Genomic DNA, 23,139 nt, shown 5'->3' with positions numbered 1-23,139 from the left:
GCGACCCTCCAGGACAAGTAGGAAAGGGAGCAGGGGCCCAGCGGCCCAAAAGGCAGGCTGGTGAGCCTGGAGAGGACCAGGTTAAGGTCCCACTGCAGGACAGGGGCGTGTACCTGAGGATAAAGCCTCTTGAGGCCCTTCAGGAACCTGACAGTCATGTCATGAGACAAGACCATCTGACCTTGGATCGGCTGGTGGAACGTGGAGATGGCCGCAAGGTACACTCTGATGGAAGAATGTGCCAGACCCTGGGTCCTGAGCTGCAGTAAGTAGTCCAAGATGCACTGCACTGTAGAACGTGAGGGAGAAATGCTGACGCCCAGTGGGAAAACCCCATCCTCTTGGCCAGGTAAGTTAGTCTCATGGATGGCTTCCTACTTCCGAAGAGGACCTGCTGGACCTCCTCTGAGCAGGTACGCTCCTCCAGGTTCAACTACAGAGCATCCAAGTCGAGAGGTGTAGAGACTCGAGGCTGGGGTGTAGGAGCCAACCGTGATCCTGTGACAGCAGGTCCAGATGGTAGAGAAGGGGCCAGGGAGGGGCCACCGCCATGTTCATGAGCGTGCTGAACCAGTGCTGGCGAGGCCACGCAGGGGTGATAACGGTATCCTGTGCCTTGTCCATCTTGATCTTTACTAGGACCCGGCTGACCAGAGGCATCAGAGGGAACAGGTACATCAGACCCTCAGCCCACGACAGGAAGAAGGCATTGGAGAGGGAGCCCTTGCTCAGGCCCTGCCAGGAGCAAAACCAATGGCACTTTCTGTTTCACCTGGTGGCAAATAGATCTACTTGTAAAAAAACGAGGAGAACTTGTGGCACCTTAGAGACTAACAAATTTATTTGGGCATAAGCTTTTGTGGGCTAAAAGCTCTCCTCTTTCTTTTTGCTGATATAGACTAACATGGCTACCACCCTGAGATCTACTTGTGGAGTTCCCCACCTCTGGAAGATCATGCAGGACACCTCCGGGTGGAGCAACCACTCGTGATAAGAGGAGAAGTCCCTGCTGAGGTGAGCTACTAGGGCATTCCTGATGCCAGGGTGGTGACCAGCTTCCAGATGCAGAAGTCCCAGAGATGGAGAGCCTCTTGGCAGAGAGCTGATGAGCACATTCCTCCTTGCCTGTTGATGTAGAACATCGAAGCCATATTGCCCATCAGGACTCTCACCATTTTGCTGTGAAGGAGAGGATGCCAGAGCCGCACCCCTACAGATACTGCTGAAGGAAAAACTTCTGGCACCGGTGCATGGGGTGAGCACACCCCTAATGTGGAATGGACATGAGCAAGCACTCGAAGAACTTATAAAATTCGCCCATCTCTCATTCCAGAGTCCCTATTTGGACATTGCTGTGCCCCAATTTTCTTGGAGTCATATCAAAGGCAGTAAATTCAAAGGAATGGACAAAAAGACTCTAAAAAGATGACAACGAATGCCAGTAATTGGAATTCCATCCTCCTCCCTGAAGTTGTCTTGTCACTCTGCATTATTTCTTCTATCCTTTCTATCAGCCAAATCAGCATCTTCTTCTCTCAATCTCCACCCCACTAATGGAACCAGAGTCCTCTCCTTCAACTTCAATCCAACTGACAGAATAAGCACTCTCTTTCTTTCTCAACCTCTGTTGGGATCAGGACTCTTTTTCCAGCTGCCAAACTTGCACTCACCAATGGGATCAACATCCTCCACGGTTTCCAAACTCCTTCACAATGATGGAGTAAAGCCCTCTCCCTGCTTCCCAATCTCTGTCCTCCACATCCCATAGTCCTATAGTACAGGATTTCTCTGAGCCTCCTAACCTCCATTACCAGACCCTAAAAAGAATTGGTGCTTTCTTGAAGGCTCCTAACCTCAGTTCTTGCAATATAATTGTTGCCTTTGCTTGACTTCCAACTTGCATCCCATCCTCACTAACTGAATTAGGGTCTTTTCTCCTACCTGCCAGCTTTCATCTCCTTTTATTGAGTCAGCACTCTCCCCCTCGTGTCATGGCTTCCCTGGCTTTCTACTTTACAATGGTATCTCTTTTGGCCACGTATTATATCCATTGTTTTATCCTGGTCATTGTAAATTCCACTTCAACCGCTTCTAATACAAAGCATGAAGTACTTTTTTACATGTAGTCAGCCACCTATGCATCGATTTCATACAGCATGATTGAAAAATACCTACATCCCATTTTGGATAGGTAATATAAGCAATAACAAATCTTTATCTCTTCTCCAAACTGCAGAGAACCTCAGAAGCAGGAGAAAGATGCACTAGTTGTATTGTGTGGTGCTGAGCCAAGATTTGGGAAACTCAGAAAAGTCACAAAGCCAGTATCCACAGGGATTTGCTGTACATCCTTATGCAGCAGGGTTTGTGAGCATGGTAAGGCAGTGACAGGCTGTAGCTGATGGGTCAGGGTCTACTGGCCACAGAATGGAATGTCTTCCTTATCCTGTCCAAAACAACTCCCCAATATCAAGCACTGTTACTTGGGTTTGGAAAATGGTAGAGGAAAATGTAGCCTAAGAAAGAATCAAGAGTAACCAGTAATATGATAGGATAAGTAAGGGGCACACACTAGTCAATTATAGTTTGCTGTAAGCAATGGAACCAGAGTAGCTGTTAATATTGTACAGTAAAAATGATACTCAGAATACCTGCTGGCAGCTTCAGCAGCTCATGTGATATCATGAATAGATGTGGCCAGAGTTAGTTGCATTGCATCATAAACACAATGGCTAGCATCTTTTCTTTAAGGGGGAGATTCTACCCAAGACTTCAGTGGGAATGAGCGAGAACAAATGACTCTTAGGAAACCATAAACAAACTTTAATATATGAAGCAACTGAACAGGGTTAGACAATGAAATGTAAGAAATGGAAAGAGGTTTGAAATGTGGATAATATAATAATAAAAGGAGTAATTTAGGATTATATACATCATGCTTAGATAATCATATTCCTAAATATATGGGACAGAGTTAGGCTTTGATGGAAAAAGCCTGGAAGTTATCAGTCAGATCACAAGATGTGATAATGGTCACACATGGTCTACTGAAGGTTTTATAAAATATTTATTTTCTTCCCCACTATCAACAAGAGTTTCACAATTTGAGAAGGAAAGAACAGTCCCTGTGAACACAACCACAAGTGCCTAATTAGCAGAAAACATTTTAGCACATGAATTTTTTTTGTATAATATTTATAGGGAATAATAAAGGCAGGGTGATTAATGACCTACAGCTGAGATGCTAATATTTCCTTGAACACAAATAGAAGCACACTACTGTCTTTGCCCTGCCTAGTCTTTCTCCTAACTGTGGTGGTAAGAGAGTTCTGACGGGTAAAAGGGAAGGATTACATGAGAAAACAATACTCTGATGCTGGAATTCTCCCCAAGCCCCCAAATAACAACAAAATGCACAACCGAGGAGATATTTTGTTAACGGGTTTGGTTCAAAAATGTTTCACTTCTGTATTTTGTATACCTTTAAAGTAAACTTTTGCCTCCTAGTCCTTATCTTTTTAATTTTCCCTCATATAGAAGTCTTCTATGTCTCTGCTCTTTTTTGCTTCCTTTCTCTAGACTGTTTCTATTTCTGTTATATCCTTTTTGAGAAGGTGTGACGAGAACAGAACACAGTACAAGGGTGACATTTAATTACTTAGCAGATTTTTAGTATTATTCTCTATGTTTTTCATAACACAATGTAATATCTTATTCACTTCTTTGGCCACTGTGCAATGAGCAGATGTTTTGACTGAACTATCCACAATGACGTTTAGAACAAAGATCCAAAAGACCTGTTCAAGACTAAAAGTCCAGCAATATGGTCTTTGTGGTAAACATCTTGTTCTTCCCCTCCTCCATTTCTCCATAACTGTAAGAATCTATCAAAGAGCTTTTAAAGTTTATATATATATAAAAATGAAATAGATGGATTACTTTGCATGTTTTGTACTTGGTACTAAAATAAGAGAATAGTAAGTGAGGAGTAAACAGATTGTAGGATAGATTGTACTTGAATACACAGAGTAACAAATAATGTTACTCACAATGATAGAAACTAGAGAAGGAAAACTCTTGTCCGTTCTCCTTGCCAGTACAGATTGTTCTCTATAACACAGTTTTCAGTGCTTTCTCTAATCCAGTTGTAAAAGAGCAAAATAAAGAGGTTTCTAACATTTCCCATGGGAGGCTATTCACAGGAAATAGGAAAAGTTTCCTGATATGCAGTCTACATTTTCTTTTAATTTCATACATTACTGTTTACAATGTCCTAGCTAATGATTATATATATCATGTCAAGGCTGCATAATATAGCAGATATAGCATACTAGGTAAAACACCTCTAGTGCTATCCATTGTAGCTGGAATTGCTCTCTGAAGGACCAATCTTCCAATACGAGGAATCACTACATTTTGTTATAAAAGAATAAGAGAGAATAGAGAAAAGGGTCTCCTGGAGTTCTACCATATGGAGTAACAGGACCCAAGCCCCTAATCTACTGCAAATCCTCTACATTTTAGTCCTTCCCTTTTTGATAAGGGGGGGGGGTGGTGACACGAGGACCCAGAGTGTAGAAAATTGTGTCTGCTGGTGGTGCATATGTATTCCCTCTCAGGAGAAAAGGTGAGAGGAGATAACAGAAAGCAGCAGGAGCTGCAGGGAGAGAGAGGAGGAGGAGCCTCTTATGTACCTCTCTAGCACCCCCAGGAGCCTGGACTCATTAACACCAGCTTCTCAGGGAGCTTCCTGTTTCCTGTTGCTTCCCTGAACCCACTTGAGGAGAACAGGCAGTCAACTGAAGTAGTAGGAGCCAGTTAGGCCCTTAAGACGCTGATATCTTCCCTCACTCAGGCCCTGCTATCAGCCTGTTTGTCTGTCCCCTTCAACTGAGTGTTGAGAGCCCACTATAGCACAGAACAGCAGTCATGAATGAAAGAAGAAAATACCCCTCTGGGGCAGCATTCAGAAAAAGAAAGTAAGCAAAGGAAGCTTTTCCATCTAAGCAGGAAAGAGCTCTCCTGAGATACATAGACACAAATGTTCATGGTGAGCCTTCCGGCCTCAGTAAGGATGTGAGTGGTGAGGAGATGCCTGATATTCCAGTTAGTCAGAGTGCAGGTGACCTGGCAGCTACTGCAGCATCAATATCTCCATCTCAAATGGATGTAACCATGCACATTCCTGAAGAAAAGTGTAGATCAGAGAAGAGTGTGGTGGAGGCACAAGAAACAGCTGCTGCTGAGTTTAGTTCCTTAAGTCTAGATGATCCAGGACTGTGGACCCACTTGAGCAGTATCCTGAGGGACTTCCTTGTACTGCACAGGCCACAGCAAGTGAAAAACTTCATGTTCCCCAAAGACAATGAAAATAGAAGTGTCCATCCAACACATTACTGGCATGAAATCCCCAATGGTGACAAAGTGGAGAGGCCATGGCTTATGTACTCAAAAACCCAGAATGCTGCATACTGTTTTTGTTGCAAACTCTTCCAGTCTAATGTTCCAGCCACACTGGGTTCTACAGGAACAAAGGACTGGAAAAATCTGGCTAGAAATCTGGCATGCCATGAGAAGGCAGCAAATCACCAGAGAGCATTCCATAGGTGGAAAGAGCTTGAGGTGAGACCAAGGTTAAAGGGCACCATAGATGATCAGCATCAAGAGAAGATTGCATCAGAGTCTCTTTACTGGCAAAACGCTCTGAAAAAGCTCATTGCCATTGTGAGAATGCTTGCTACCCAAAACCTAGCACTGCGTGGCACTTCAAATCAGCAGTAAGTGCCAAACAATGGAAACTTCCTTAAAATTGTGAAACTGATGGCTTTGAGTTTGATGCTATACTCTAGGAGCATCTAAGAAGAGTCACCACCCAAGAAATGTTTCAGAGTAGCAGCCGTGTTAGTCTGTATTCGCAAAAAGAAAAGGAGTACTTGTGGCACCTTAGAGACTAACAAATTTATTTGAGCATAAGCTTTCGTGAGCTACAGAATGCATCCGATGAAGTGAACTGTAGCTCACGAAAGCTGATGCTCACCCAAGAAATGTACACACACCACTACCTTGGAAAAACAATTCAAAATGAGATCATACAGTTCCTGGTAACAAAAGTCAAACAGAAGATTGTGGCAGATCTGAAATCAGCAAGATATTCCTCTGTTAGTTTGAACTGCACACCTGACATCAGCCATACAGAACAAATGACTTGAATGCATTTTGTAACAACAACAGAACCTAGTGAAAATGTCCCTGCAATGGTGACTGTCAGAGAGCACTTTCTAGAATATATTGACATTGATGATACTACAGGAGCTGGTATGACAAATGTGCTTCTTAAAAAGCTGGAATATACGAGAATTGCGATAGCTGACATGAGAGATCAGGGCTATGATAATGGTGCCAACATGACAGGAAAGAACAGAGGAGTGCAGACACAGATCAGAGAGTTAAACCATCAAGCTTTTTTTGTCCCATGCAATTCTCATTCATTGAACTTGGTGATCAGTGATGCAGCATCAGTTTCTAGTGAGGCTGCTGAATTTTTTAATGTTATTCAAAGCATCTATATATTTTTCTCTGCATCAATTCAACGATGGCAAATTTTGAAGCAACATATGGGAACATCCTCTCTGACACTGAAACCAGAGTGCCACACGATGGGAAAGTAGAGTGGAGGCGATAAAGCCTATCAAACACCAAATTGGGAAGATAGATGATGCCATAGTTGCCATTATGGAGGATAATGCTATGACAGGAACTGTTTGTGGGAGAACAGTGGCAGAGGGAAATGGAATCACCAGAAACATACATAACTTCAAATTTCTCTGTGGCTTAGTGTTGTGGCATGACATACTGTTTGAAATAAATGTTGTAAGCAAGAGATGCCAAGGTGTTGACCTTGATCTATCTGGAGCAATGGAACAACTAGAGAAAGCAAAGTCATACCTACAGACGTACCGGTCAGATGAGGGATTTCAAAAAGTTCTGAAGAGCGCACAGAAGCTGGCAGAGGAACTTCACACTGAAGCTATTTTCCCATCCATTCAAGAATACAAGAGTCAGACATTTTGATTACAAAGCACGGGATTATCCCATAAGAGACCCCAAACAACAATTCAAAGTTGAATTCTTTAGCCAGGTGCTAGATTGTGCAATACAGTCAGTTGAAGAACGTTTCATGCAGCTCAAGGAACACAGCAGTATATTTGGAATGTTGTATGATATTCCAAAACTCCTCACTATACCTGAAGAAGACCTATACCAGCAATGCAGGGCACTAGAGACAGTGTTGACAAAGGATGACATGCACGGTATTGATGCAAGTGATTTAGGTGATGAACTGAAAGCCCTTTCAAGATACATTTCAGCAGGATCAACTCCAAAGGCTGTTCTGGAATATAGGTGCACAAATAAGATGACAGCCCTCTTTCCAAATGCTTTTGTGGCTCTGCACATACTTCTAACACTTCCTGTAACAGTTGCCAGTGGAGAAAGCAGCTTCTCCAAGCTGAAGTTAATAAAAACACATCTACGCTCCACAATGACATAGGAGAGGCTGGTTGGCCTTGCAACCATCTCAGTAGAGCATGAGCTGGCCCACACTGTGGACCTTCAGGATGCAGTTCAAATCTTTGCAACCAAGAAGGCATGGAAAGGCATGGAAAGGCATGGCACACTTCGATTATGCAAACAGATAAAAATGCCAGTGTTTACTATGCAGACAAGAAAAGTTACATTTGCTGTTCAGGCATTTGAAAGTTAAGCGTTACTTAAAACTTTTGAACAAGGCATTTTAAGTTGTTAGTTCTCTTTTATTGGGGTAGGTAGCAGAGCAGTACCATGAGAGGAGTAGAACAGGAAGAAGGCAGAATTGAGACCTTTCAAAGTTTTGGCCCAAGCGAGGCGTCATTTGAGCTCCCCGCCTCAGGAGCCAAAATGTTGTGGGCTGGCCCTGCCTCTCTCACACAGGGAGGATGACCGACCAACCCTACCCTCCCTGCTGGGCACTCTTTCCCCTCCATGCCTGGCTGGGACCCATCTCTCCTGGTAGCTGGAACTGCATCTTCCTGAGGCAACACATGGGGTGGGGGCATGCAGGGTCACATGTTCCCCCTGCCCCCAAGATTCATGCCAGGATTCACACCAGAATGTGGCCAGCAGCAGCCTTTCCGCACTGTGTGGGAGGGAAGGGACAGGAGCGGCTTCCAGCCGCACGGGATGAGGATGGGGTAAAGGGATGACCTGGCCCATGTCTTTGCAGAGCTCTAGGCTGCTGCTGGCCACAGAAATAACCCAGTTGCCTCTGGCCCCTGGGTAGAGCACACGTAGGAAAGGGTTAAACCCTAAGAATGCATTGTGCTCCAGGGAACCTGACTGCAGGGCTTCAGCATGGCTCAGCAGGGGAGGGTGCCTAAGGGACGGAGTAGTCCCCCGATCCCGGGGGAAAGACCCAGGGCTGGGTGAAGAAGGTGCTAAGCCCCTGCCTGGGGAGTTTCTGTGGAGTCTGCAGGTTTGAGACGTGAACAGGCTAGAAATCGCTTCCTCTCCACACCATTCCATAGGTTAGCTGAGGGGCAGAGATGCTTCTCTGTGCCAGTGCGGTGTGGAGCTTTGGCACATGCAGGGCTCGGTGCCTCCTGGCCAGTGCCCCGGTCCGGAGGGTCTTTGGCTTTCCTGGGGTGTCGGCAGTGGGGGAAGGAAGGAGCCTGCCGGCCAGGCTGTTGGTGAGCTGAACGCACCGACCAGGGGCTGGTTCTCTGCACAGCGCTGAGAGTGGGACATGCCCCACTGGGGGGGAATATGGAGGAGCAGTGGGGCTGGAGTGGGGGGGAAGGGGCAAAGCAGGGAAAGGACACGGAGTGGAGGAGCATGTAAAAGGCTGATCGGTGGGCAGCAGAGGCAACACGTAACTGGCCGCTGCCTGGTGCCTGCCTCCACTTACCAACCACCACAGCTCACAGTGCGCAGCCAGTGCTGGATGGAAATGGGATGGGGTGACAGGGCCCTGCTGGCCAAGAGACAGCACGCAGCAGGGTCTGCGCTGACAGACCAGCGGGGGAGCGGCTGGCCCAATGCACTGCATCTTTCCCCCACCTCCAGCCTCGCACCCTTCCCCATTGTCGGCAACTGGACCACCCCACTCACCACTGGTGTGCAGGCGGCTGGCGAGCAGGGATCTGGCCAGCAGCAGGACCCACCAGTACTGTGGGTGGGAGGGAAGACAGAAAATATGGGACACGGGACACCTGCAGGAGGGCTTAAATATGGGACTGTCCCTTTAAAAACTGGTCACCCTTAGTATGTCTCCCTCCACATTTGATTGCAGGAAAAGAAAGAACCCTTGGCAGCAAGACCCTGTAGCCCAGCAGTTTGATTCAAACTCTCCTGCACAATAGAACATCCACTAGTTTTGATGCTCCAGAAAGCACTGCCGGGATTTCAGAAGCACAGAGCACTCTTAAGGCTTGGCTACACTTACATTTTATAGCGCTCTAACTTGCTGGCTCAAGAGTGTGAAAAATCACCCCCCCTGAGCACAGCACGTCAGAGCGCTTTAAAGTGCTAGTGTAAACAGGCTCCCTGCACTTGGAGCTAATCCCCTCGTGGAGGTGGATTACCAGGAGTGCTGGAAGAGCTCTCTCCCAGCGCTCTTGCAGGACCACACTCGCACTTCAAAGCGCTGCTGCGGGAGCGCTCCCGAGACAGTGCTTTCAAGTTTCCAGTGTAGCCATGCAGAAATACCAGGATAGTCTCAGATAGCAAGTAAGTATGAATGGAGGCAAAACTTACCCAAAAGGACTGCTTCCAGACAACAGTGCCCATTTTAGTTATTCTTTTATTCATGTATGTGAATACCTCAGAATAAATACTATAAATACCTATAAATACTTCAGAATTTCAGACTTTCACATAAGAAACAAATACAAGCAAAATGGCCCTGATTCTCCATTGCATTGCATCTTGGGTAGTCGTTTACACCTGTGCCATGTGACAGCAAAGAGGGAGTGAGACACAACCAAATAAAATAGTAGCATTTTACACCCACTTTGCATTCCTGCAAGAGGCTGCACAAGGTGTAAACCAGTGAAAAATCAAGCCCAATATTTGTAATCTCCTTAATTCCAAAACAGTATCACCACTTAAAGAATGTGGCTAATCACCAGTGATTTGCACTGCAAGGGTTGAAGGTTTCAACAAGCACACTGAATCCTGTGCTAACCTACACATTTTATAAGTGAGCACTGCAAGATCCTACCCCTTTTCCTATAATGTGCAAGCTTTTACGCAGCGTTTTACTCCCAGATCCTCCTCCCAACTCAATTATTTTTATTTTAATCCCTAAACATTCAGAGTTATGTGGAGATTTTCGCTTGACAACTGACACTGACTTTTGCAGTACACAAAATTTGCAGAGTACATGTTGATTAGACTCCCATCCAGCACTGTATTTCCCTGTAGGCTCACAATCTCTTTGTGCAGAAACAAAGAACTCACCTAGGGTCCCCCTTTTGTCCTTGATATTTCAGTAAAATGCAATCATTAACATATCTCTGAAGTGCACACTGAACTCAGTTTTACGTTTTTCCTTTATTCATGTCATAGTTATGAACGTTATATCATGAAAGTATCAATATATATTGATATGTACAAGTGTCCTTTTTCCATTGTATTGAAGGGTATCATTTCCATTTTTAAGAAGTTGTTTTCTCATATTTCTTGATTTTCCATAGTAGTTATAGTAGTAGTCCCTCCATGCATTCATTTTTCCTCTCTCTGCAAAAATTATCATTTGAAGATGCGACTGGAGAAGTCAGATGACCTTGGAAGCTTGTGTATATACATCCATTTCTGTCAAATCCTATACATATTAATGACTGGCATCTTATTATGCTAATAGTTCCTAATCTTTTTCCAGTCAACAGCTTGGGTAACTTTTCTAAATACACTTTTTTTCTCACGTATTAAACCTTTCATGCCAAAGATGTATTCAGAAATTCTGGAGATAGGAACTTTAAACACTATTCATGTTATAAAAAGAAAAAAATATTCCTAAGGTCAGACCACCGGATGGTTCAAGAGATTGGTAGTGGGCTGTATGGCTTTTCACTGCTAAATTGCTAGTTCAGATCCCAGGCAGATCAATAATGACTGAAAGATACTAACACCACCTGACTATTTGATGGACTATTAGCAATAAGCTCAGTATTTATATGCAAGAATCATATATGTATTTATTTCCACATAGAGAGACTGCAGAATTTTCAGCATTGCATTTTGGTACTAATGGTGACCACCACATTCTGTGGAGCAGCAGCAGAGACAGGAATGCTAGGGCAGTGTCGAGCACCTCATAGCAGTTGGCCTCTGCGGTCAGCGCCAGTCAGAGCCAGGCTCCTTTAGGGGAGAGGAAAGAGTGTGTCGGGGTTTGGAGCTGTGCCGCCTGCTCTGCCTGGGGAGCGCCCAGCAATACAGAGGTAGCCCAGCTCGGCTTGAGGACCAGAGCAGGGAGGGCTGCAGAAAAGCCAGCCAGTGCCCCAGCTCCCACAGCTCAGAGAGCCAGGGGACCAAGTGGGTCGGGCAGTTCTCACCAGCTTCTGATCTGCTGGCTCCTGGCAGGAGGCAATGGTTTTCAAACTATAGGGTGTGCCCCTTTCTGGGTCACACCCCACAGTTTGAACACTTCTCTGCTAAACGGAAGGCAGAAATCTGGGGAGGCACATGGACATATGCCGAGAATCAAAATGTTAAAATTTTATAACCATTAAAACACAAATTATCAACATCACATGTGAAAATACAAAGTATCCTTGAATCAAACGCTAATAAGTTTTCAAGCAGCATTTTTCTTACTTTGCCTATCTTTGGGGAAAGGAATGTGACACATGCATAATATTTGAAAGGGGTCTCATCCCAGAGAGCAAAAGTACAGAATGGGATCTGGCTCCAACACTAATTAAAATACAAGGGAAGGTTTTTTGTTCTCACATGTAGTTTTTAAAAAAATTCCAGGGCACACCTGTTCGAGCTTGATGGCACACCAGTGTGCTCCATTATACCAATTGGGAAACACTGAGTTAACTCATATTTCAAGGGATCATTCAAGGTGAAGTGGACCAATCACACCCCTCCAGTCATAGAGAGGAAAGGAAGGAGGGGGAAGCAGCTTGGAGGGTTTCTTAATGAGTTACAGATTATTGTTATAGCGGGTTCTATATTTTAACACACTACAACCTTGCCAGCTGTTTCCCCTCTCCCCTTCCCAGACCTGAAGAAGAGCTCTGTGTAAGCATGAAAGCTTGTCTTTCTCACTAACAAAAGTAGGTCCAATAAAAGATATTATGTCTCTCACCTTGTTTCTCTAATATCCTGGGACTGACACGGCTAAAACGACACTGCATATATTAATCCATGATTGTCAATTAAGACAACAGCAGCAACAACACAGGTAACTTTTGTATAGAATTAAATCAATTATAACCACATTACTCTTCCAGTATTAGCCTGAAAGTGACCAATTATCTACTCATGGGATATGCAGAGTCTTCTTCCATTTTCTGGTGTTACCATGGAATAAAAATCTGATTTATAGACGTCAAATTAAATCTATCACAGGCCAGAAAATAGGATATCTCATCTTTTATCTTTCAATGTACATGAAACATTCAAATCTTTGTAGTTTTTTTCTAATTTGAGCAGAGGATTGTGAATATCTTAAATACAATGGGAAGACAGAGGTGGGAATTATTAGCTTGCTTTTTAATGTACCAGGGAAAGTTGTGGTGAAGCAAACAAAACTATTTATTAAAGGGGCAAAAATAAAATAAGCAACCAGGCTGGTTGAGGATTCTAACCTAGGTACTATGAATATTCAGAATCTGGTATTCTGTATCTTTCAATCTCCTCATATTAACAGGTTCACAGAACTGATTAAAGATTTGAAAGATATTTTCATCATCACATCCTGTGCAGACATTACCAGCTTTCTCACATATCCAAAGAGAAAAGATCTGTGACCATATCAACCTCTCACCCTCAAACAACTCCACTGGCTATCCAAAAGTCAGGATGCAGTTAAAAATTGCCCCTGTGGATTTGCTCCAACTGATTTCATAGATTTTGATTAATAGATGGATATGAGTTTAAGCCCAGAAAGGACCATTATATCATCTAGTCTGACTTGTAAATTTCATTAAATTTCACCCAGCTATTTCTGCATTGATCCCAATTACTTCTGTTTGGTTAGAGCATATCTTCCTGAAAGGCATCCAGTCATGATATGAAGACACTAAGACATGGAGATTCCACCAGTCCTGTTGGCAGTTTACTTCGATGATTAATAATCGCCTTCACTGTTAATTTGAATTTGTCTGGCTTCACTTTTTAGCTACTGGTTCTTGTTATGTCATTCTCTGCTAGATTAAAGAGCACTTCAGTACCCAGTATTTTCTTTCTGTGGAAGCACTAATACACTGTACCTAAGTCACTTCCCAATCTTCTTTTGGCTAAGCTAAACAGATTGAGCTTTTTAAGTTTGTCTTTACAACTTATTTTCTCCAGCCTTGGAATCATTTTTGTGGCTCTCTTCTGCACCCTCTCCAAATTTTCAACATCCTTTTTAAAACATGGACACCACAACTCTACATGGTATTCCAGTATCTATCTCATCAGTGCTGTATACAGAGGTAAAATCACCTCAGTACTCTTACTTACTACACCCTTGTTTATTTGTCATATTCAGATTTGTCCACGCCTGGAAATCTGTAGAGAAGGAACTTGGAGTCATATGCACACCTTTATATAGTGTTACTCTCTCAACTTGGCCTCTCAGTCAGATATTCAGTTTGGGATGGCAGTTTTACAATTGCTATTTAACTGTAAGTTTTTAGCTTGCCTTCCTGGGGTTGTATTGCTTGCTAAATTCCCAGCAGCAAGAATACGTAAGCCTATCTTGAAGAAGAAAAGTTATTTACAAATAACTGGAGTTCTTCAAGAGTGTTGTCTCTGCATATTTATATTACCCTCAGACTTTTCCCTCTTCCTCAGAATTCTGCCACTCTCTGGTCAATGTCATTTCAGTAAATGGAACTGAGGCAGAATCTCCCTCCCCAATCCCATATCCTGCTACAGCTGCTTTGGAGCTCATAGGTGTCCCCAGCGCAGTGTCTGCTGCTGCTCTGATGGCAGCAGGGCAAGGTTTTTTAGATGTTCAGTGATTCTGGCATGCTGCCAAAATTCTCCTGAGGAACACAAATAAGAGATGGGAAATTGTGATTTTTAAGCTTTACAATTTAGCTAAATCTGACTGGAATTTCACAGGACAAAGAAAAGGCACTTCTTTAGCCTGAGGAAATATCTCCTGCCAAACAGCAAAGGTTTGCCACAAAGAATGGAGCAAAAAGTATTGGCAAGAATTCTTTATCATGAAAAGTAGTAGGTAATCTAAATATAGGGGGTCACTATCAGTTCCCCATAAAAAATCTTGCCTTACAATTTTTTAAAAAAGAATTACAAAATTGGTGGACTAAAGGAACACACAGTATACATATCATATTTGGATTTTTGATACAGTATATATAAAGTTTTTGATCAAGTATCTCAAACTCCTAATTGAATTTAATAAAAAAAACCCCAGAAAATTAGCTTGGATAAAAATCTATTCATATGGATTGAAAACTGTCTACCAGTACCGACAAATTACAAAGCATCAAATTACTAATGGGCTATAACAGGGTACTGTAGGGATTAGGATTAGTCTTTGTAACAAGATTGTCTGTGCTCTTTAAGGTAGTAATCATCTGCGGCAAAGTGACCATGTTTGCAGGCTTGGGCCCTTTAAGGGCAGGCATGAGGTGGGATGTAATTTGTTGGGGGATCTGGGGAACTGTAGCTCCCTAAGGGCCAAGTGACAGTCATGTGACCAGCTGTGGTATACAAGGGTAGCCCTTGGATCAATCACAAGAGGGACATTCAAAGAGAGTGGAATAGTTGGCTACAGCAAGTGAGAAATTTTGGAGAGAGGCAGGAGAATTTTGTGTTTTTTTAAGGGATGCAGGAACATATGTTTGCTATTTTAGGTGTATTTTGCAAGATGGTATATGACAAAGAATGTGCATGGAGATGGGGGAGGACATAGAGGATATGTCTATACTAGCACTTTTTACCTCAAGTTATTTGATTGCCTTAAGCAAAATATGTTTTTATATCAGAATGAAATATAATGATCTACAACAAATTATCGTGTCAATGTTTTAAAATAATTCCTTAAAAGTGTAAGGCAAAATATCATTAACTTTCTGTTAAGATTCTATCTGTATATCAATTAAATAAAAACACTGTTATCCTGCAGTTCTAGAAAAAAAGGATTACAAAGCTGGAAATGTAAAAACTGAGGTTCCACAAATAAGCTTAACTCTCAACAACCTCATTACACCAAGCCACCATAAAGCCAAACAACAATTTCACACCACATTTCTAATATGCACCCAAACCCTAGTATCCCAATGAACAGAGTAAAGATATCAACAACCAGAGTGATATGATTACCTCAGCAATTGCAATTCCTGGCTTTTGGCTCCAGTTCATACTGGAAATATCATCATAGAATCATAGAATATCAGGGTTGGAAGGGACCCCAGAAGGTCATCTAGTCCAACCCCCTGCTCAAAGCAGGACCAATTCCCAGTTAAATCATCCCAGCCAGGGCTTTGTCAAGCCTGACCTTAAAAACCTCTAAGGAAGGAGATTCTACCACCTCCCTAGGTAACGCATTCCAGTGTTTCACCACCCTCTTAGTGAAAAAGTTTTTCCTAATATCCAATCTAAACCTCCCCCACTGCAACTTGAGACCATTACTCCTCGTTCTGTCATCTGCTACCATTGAGAACAGTCTAGAGCCATCCTCTTTGGAACCCCCTTTCAGGTAGTTGAAAGCAGCTATAAAATCCCCCCTCATTCTTCTCTTCTGCAGGCTAAACAATCCCAGCTCCCTCAGCCTCTCCTCATAACTCATGTGTTCCAGTCCCCTAATCATTTTTGTTGCCCTTCGCTGGACTCTCTCCAATTTATCCACATCCTTCTTGAAGTGTGGGGCCCAAAACTGGACACAGTACTCCAGATGAGGCCTCACCAATGTCGAATAGAGGGGAACGATCACGTCCCTCGATCTGCTCGCTATGCCCCTACTTATACATCCCAAAATGCCATTGGCCTTCTTGGCAACAAGGGCACACTGCTGACTCATATCCAGCTTCTCGTCCACTGTCACCCCTAGGTCCTTTTCCGCAGAACTGCTGCCTAGCCATTCGGTCCCTAGTCTGTAGCTGTGCATTGGGTTCTTCCGTCCTAAGTGCAGGACCCTGCACTTATCCTTATTGAACCTCATCAGATTCCTTTTGGCCCAATCTTCCAATTGGTCTAGGTCCTTCTGTATCCTATCCCTCCCCTCCAGCGTATCTACCACTCCTCCCAGTTTAGTATCATCCGCAAATTTGCTGAGAGTGCAATCCACACCATCCTCCAGATCATTTATGAAGATATTGAATAAAACCGGCCCCAGGACCGACCCCTGGGGCACTCCACTTGATACCGGCTGCCAACTAGACATGGAGCCATTGATCACTACCCGTTGAGCCCGACAATTTAGCCAGCTTTCTACCCACCTTATGGTGCATTCATCCAGCCCACTTCCTTAACTTGCTGACAAGAATACTATGGGAGACCGTGTCAAAAGCTTTGCTAAAGTCAAGAAACATCATCTACCATACTATAGATACAGAACTACCACCTTCACCACCACCATTCAGGATCACCTACAAAGACAGACTGCTTCAAATTTAACCACCCAGTGGCAGTAAGAAATACCTAACCTCTGATCTTTTCATATACAGTCTATAATTACAGTCTCATAGCCACCATTCCTTATAAGGCAATGAGCACAATCTTCATCCTTCAAAATATATATTGATTAGGTTACCTCTGATAATTGCAATGACCTGATGTGATTAAGATACTGCTCCAAAAACAAGTGGACCATAGGTGGGATACAATGTCAGAGTAAAGGTTGTTTGTGAACCTTCATTATGAATTTCCTACATCACAAACTTTTATTTTTAATAACTCCAATATTCGAGTAAAGTTATTTTAATTTAGTTGATATTTATTTATAAAATTAAATACATTTTAACTACTGGTTTTTCTATTATGTATTTGCCTTCCTGTTATCTTCAAAGGAAAATAATTCATTCTGCAGCTAAAGTGCTCTTTTTTTTTTAAACACGCTGATATCACTTAAATGCAAACAGACAGGGTTTTTTCCTTCAACATTTGCTCAAAAGAACCCTTAGAAATGATAATATTATGGAGGTGATGGCCACAATTTCATAGTTAAGGCAGTTTCATTTTGCAATTAAAGCAGGGATTCAGCCTTTTTGTTATATATGAAAAATACAATATATCCTTCCCAAATTTACAGCTCTTACTCTTTGAGTATAGAATTTTCTGAGACTGTGTAAGTAAACGTTAGTTTGAGTTAAAATTAATTAAAAACTGGGCCCTCTGAGAAATTTAAATCAGTCTTTTCTTTTTTCATAGAATCGTAGGAAAGGAAGGGATCTCAAGAGGTCATCTAGTCCAGTTCCCTGCACTCATGGGCAGGACTAAGTATTATCTAGACCAGGGATCGGCAACTTTTGGCATGCGGCCCGCCAGGGTAAGACCCCTGGTGGGCCGGGCCGGTTTGTTTACCTGCCGCATCTGCAGGTTTGGCTGATCGCAGCTCCCACTGGCCGCGGTTCGCCGTTCCAGGCCAATGGGGGCTGCGGGAAGTGGTGCAGGTCGAGAAATGTGCTGGCCACCGCTTCCCGCAGCCCCCATTGGCCTGGAACGGCGAACCGCGGCCAGTGGGAGCTGCGATCAGCCAAACCTGTGGACGCGGCAGGTAAACAAACTGGCCCAGCCTGCCATGGGGCTTACCCTGGTGGGTCGCGTGCCAAAGGCTGCCAATCCCTGATCTAGACCACCCCTCATAGAGGTATGTCTAACCTTCTCTTAAAAATCTCCAATGATGGAGATTCCACAACCCCCACATGGCAACTTCTTCCAGTGCTTAACCATTCTGACATTAGTTAGTTTTTCCTAATTGTTAGGGGGCTTATTCCTTCACCCGCTTCCTTCCCTGGTCCTTCTCGCATGAACAGAGAGCAACAATACCCGAAGTCCAAAGGTGCAAACAATTCGATGTTTATTGGGGTGAACTTCCAGCAAGCATGATTCCAGTTTCCTTCCTTAGTGTCCTCCTTCCCAGCTCTGACACCACAGAGCCTTACACCTGTGTCCTTGTTCCCATTTCCCCCTTTAGCAAAACATGATTCCAATTTCCTTACCCCCATTCCCTGTTCCCATTTCCCCCTTTAGCAAAACATGATTCCAATTTCCTTACCCCCATTCCCTGTTCCCATTTCCCCCACGCCCACCCCCACCCCCTTACTTCCTGATTGACTGCAGACTATATAGTAAAGCTTGAGTTCTGCTTTGCTATACCTTAACCAATCATGTTCCTGAAATTTAACTAAACCAATCCTAACATATTGTAACATGATTATGTAACCAATTATATCCCACCACCTTCATTAGTTTACACCCAGCAAAATTAATTTTACAGCAGACAGAAACAATCACAGAACCAGACAGAGATTATATAGACAAACAATAGCAAAGTGGGAACTATAATGACAAAACAATATAGAAGTGAGGATTTCACATACCAGCTATTGATAAGTGAGTTCTTGCCAGACAGGATGCTATCAAACTAAGTTTCCTTTTACATTTTCTAGGCACTTCCTCTGGAGGCGATAGGCACTATCAGGACAGGATTGTATTCCTAACAGCCCAATAGCACCTTATTTCAATGTGCCTAGTTTGGAATGTGAGGATGTGACCGTTTGCTTCCTAGCTTATGGCTGCCTCTGTTGCTTAACCAAAGGCCTCAGCCTAAGAACAGGGCCTCAGACTGTCACAGTAAGAGAAGGACCTTACACCGGCAGACAGTGATTTTGATTCTTTCTTTTATACCTCTATAACTAGCCAAGTGATAAGAATACACCTAAATTCTTAAAGTACAGGCCTTTGCAGACAGGCCTGAATATCTATATCCTAACACTAATGTCCAACCTAAACAGCCCTTGCAGCAATTTAAGTCCATTGCTTCTTGTCCTATCCTCAGAGGTTCAGGAGAACAATTTTCTCCTTCCTCCTTGTAACAACCTTTTATGTACTTGAATCCTGTTATCATGTCCCCTCTCAATCTTCTCGTCTCCAGATTAAGTAAACCCAATTTTTTTGATCTTCACTCCTGGTTCATGTTTTCTAGACCTTTAACCATTTTTGCTGCTCTTCTCTGAATTTCAAGTTTCTCCACATCTTTCCTGAAATGAAGCGCCCAGAACTGGACGCAATACTCAAGTTGAGGGCTAATCAGTACGGAGTAGAGCAGAAGAATTACTTTTCGTGTCTTACTTACAACTCTCCTGCTAATACATCCCAGAATGTTTGCTTTTATTTGCAACAGTGTTACCCTGTTGACTCTTATTTACCTTGTGATCCATTATGACCCCCAGATCCCTTTCTGCAGTACTCCTTCCTAGGCAGTCATTTCCATTTTGTATGTGTGCAACTGATTGTTTCTTCCTAAATGGAGTACTTTGCATTTATCCCTATTGATTTTTTCCCATGTGATTTTTAATAACAGAATAATGGAGACACTTAAAACTTTCCATATAGTTATAATCAATTGAAATCTTGTGAATAAGTTATGTTAGAAGAAATTAGGTTGCAATCATTCTAAGTTGTTAATGCTTTTTGTATCCAGTTGTCATGATTATATAGGATCAGAGAAAGTCAGTTCAACATCTCAGATAAAGGGCCACTGTTGCCTCAGGGATAACTCAATCAATCATCATTGCCATTCTGTAACTAATTTAAATGTAATAATTCTTTTGGTTTTAATGCCTCTGTGGTATGAGGGAGTCTGCACACTTGTGTGAAGAATTTTCATTGGTAGATTACTTGGCACAACTGCCACTGCCCTTTGAGGTTCCATAACTCATTGTGGGCAACATTGCCTGAAAGGCTCCATGTGACTCTGCTGCCTCTACTCCACTGTGCACCAAGGCAGTACTGCCAAGGCAACTAGCCAGGAGCAGAGGTCAAGCCCTTAAAGTTCAGCAATATCAGAACTTGGGAATTGGGCTCTCCCCTGCCCATCCTTTCACAAAGAGTTGTTATCTGTAATACAGTCCTCTAAACCAATAAGTCAATTGCAAAACGATGGCCAGATTCACCTGTACATTTTGGCTACTTTGTGGTGCTCTGGCAATGCAAAGCAGGTGTAACTGGCCAATATGCTCTCTTTGCTTTGCAGTGCTCTCATGTCCCAGTGAATCTGCCTTAAAAGTTTAAAGAAAATATTTAAGTTGATACTACATATCTTTGAATCATCAGAAATATCACATAACAACATTCTCTTTGGGTTTATTGTTTAGTTTTCATTCTTGACATTTTTAATGACCTTCACAAAAAAAAAAAAAAAAAGGAAATTTCCAGACAAACAACTATGTTAAGATGGAGTTGAGGTTGAGAGTACTTAACATCTATTTAAGAGTAAAAAGCATTATGGAGAGGTTATAATCAATACAAAATCAAGTGCTACAAACCCAGGAAATTCAGAATTAAGTTAGCACTTAAAAGAAATCCAAACATGCTAAATTACAAAAATACACATTTAAGGCACCTAAGCAACCTTAACTCTGTTCTCTAGTGATACCAGGAAGGGAAAAAAGTGTAACTTCTCCTCCCTCCCCTCCCGCGGCCGGTGATTTAAAATATCAGGTTAATTTAACTCTAACACTAAAATACCTTAATCATAATCATATAGTTATTTCATGGTGTCACAAGAATGCAGAGTTAAAAGTTTTTTTGTTGCCTTTATTGTGACTTTCTTACCTTAATGTATTTGGATGTCTTTTAAAAGTAACCTTAACTCCGAATTTCTTGGGTTTGTAATGTTTGGTCTTGAGTCAATTACCACTTCTCTGTAATGTTTTTCCCTTTAAGTTACTGAAATCTACTCTCAACCCTAACTCTACTTTAATCTCCATATCTGTCTGGGAATTATATTGTATGGTTCAAAACAGTGAAGTAGATTGTGGTTTTACCATAAGCCCCAAGCAAGAGCCAGTATGTAGCTGCGCTCTCCTGGGAGTAGAAGAGAAATCACATCGTGATCCATGAATGTCACAGTATAGTTCCTGATTCCCTACTTGCTCCAGGACAGAAGGAAACTGTGCCAGCCTTTTACCTAGTGCAGATTCCTTCCACCTCTGCCTTCTCAACACTGCAGAGCAGGCATAGTGTCAAAGTTCTGGCTGCCAGTGTAGGAAGGGCAGTACCAGCCTTCCAGAGGCTTCTCTTCCCTCCCTACCACACATACTGTGACCTGTAATGTGTATACCCAACATTGGAGAATAAAAGGGGTGTCTTATATCTCCTTTCTCCCTTTTGCAGGCACATAGTGCAGGTCACATTATACCCTCTATTAGCACTAGAGTAACTGTATAGTAGAATAATTAAACGTAGTGTTTAGGAACATTACTCCTGAATACTATAGTATTTTTTATTTTTGTATGCGGGATGGAACTCTATTCTGTCCAATGGCAAGTTTCAGTCAAAAAGCCTTTTTTTTTGGTCCTCTGAAGACAGGAGTTCACAACGTGAGCTATGAGAAATATTCATCTGTACTTGTTCCCTACTGCTGCTACTGCTCCTTTGCTGTGTATCACCCAATCTGTCCAGAGATACTGCAGAATCAGGGCAATGAAGGAAATTTCTAACAGCCAGGAAGTTTATGTGCTGAAGGGCAGACTGCTGTGAATCCAGGATATCTCACCTCTGGAGTGACATCTCGTGGTGCAAATCCTGTTCCTCCAGTTGTCAAAATCAAGTTAAGTTCCTTTTCATCACACCAGTCTATCAGTGTCTCCTGAAAGAGAATATCATCACTATCAGATTTGGCATATAATGTTAATATAGAAATCTGAAAAATTCCTAAGGCTTAAAAATCTTCAAGTACCAATAATTAAACTTGGATTCATATATTCAATGGAGAGAATTTTTAAGACATTCCACATGACAATTTATATGGCCACTTTTCTCTCTCTCTCTCTTTTTGTCTTTATGACCAATAAATATATGACAAAGTAATTTGGGCACCAATACTAATGTGTTTTGGAAATGAAAATTGATATTGATTCTCAATGGAAATTGAGAATCCTTCCTGAGTCCCAAACGAAAAATAAAAAAATTGTAATTTTAACACTTTAATAACTTTTTATTATAATACTGAACTACACACACACATATATATTCCAACATAGGTCTGAATACAAATATAGACTCATATCCTCAAAGGTATTTACAGGTTTTTAACTTCCATTCGTTTCAATAGAAGTTAGGAATCTAGATGCCTTTGAGGATCTGGGCCTAATCTCCCCAGCATATGTCAATACACTACATATATATTTCTCATGGTGACTGTGGTTTCCATGCTCTAATTTCAACTGGAATGGCCTGATGATTATGAGAGCAACACTGCTGTAAGCTTCTTGGTGGAAAGATTCAAGAATACAAATTAAGCGAATGCTGTATGTCTAAAACAGCAGCAGAAAGGTGATTACTGCTTCTTGCTCACCTTTTCTCTGCTCCCTACTACACATCAACACTTTCAAGGACCCAGTAGAGCAGGGGCGGACAAACTTTTCGGCCTGAGGGCCACATCGGGTTTCCGAAATTGTATGGAAGGCTGGTTGGGGAGGCTGTGCTTCCCCAAACAGCCAGGCGTGTCCCCATCCCCGTCGCCTATCTGACCCACCCCCTGCTTCTCACTCCCTGACGGCCCCCACAGGACCCCTGCCCCATCCACCCCACCCTGTCCCCTGACCACCCTGGACCCCCCCCCACTGCCCCATCCAACCCCTCCTCTCATTCCTGACTGCTCCCCCGGGACCCCTGCCCCATCCAACCACCCCTTCTCCCTGACCGCCCTGGAACCCTTGCCCCCGACTGCCCCATCCAACTCCCCCTCCTTCC

At 42.9% G+C, this 23,139-nt stretch overlaps 1 protein-coding gene across 20 annotated transcripts in view; it reads right to left on the bottom strand.

The window, feature by feature from the left end:
- GPHN (gephyrin) overlaps positions 1-23,139 on the bottom strand; it is a 590,148-nt gene that overhangs the window by 258,745 nt on the left and 308,264 nt on the right. For all 20 annotated transcript variants that reach the window (XM_073348373.2, XM_073348352.2, XM_073348355.2 and 17 more), the window contains one exon: positions 21,941-22,033. In XM_073348373.2, coding sequence (XP_073204474.1) covers positions 21,941-22,033 — 93 coding nt within the window. The remainder of the gene's footprint in view (positions 1-21,940; positions 22,034-23,139) is intronic.

This window comes from Lepidochelys kempii, chromosome 6 (genome assembly GCF_965140285.1).
Source record: "Lepidochelys kempii isolate rLepKem1 chromosome 6, rLepKem1.hap1, whole genome shotgun sequence".
NCBI classification, from domain to species: Eukaryota; Metazoa; Chordata; order Testudines; family Cheloniidae; genus Lepidochelys; species Lepidochelys kempii.
Note: the sequence above shows the minus strand (reverse complement) of the source record. Positions and strands in the feature narration are given on the sequence as shown.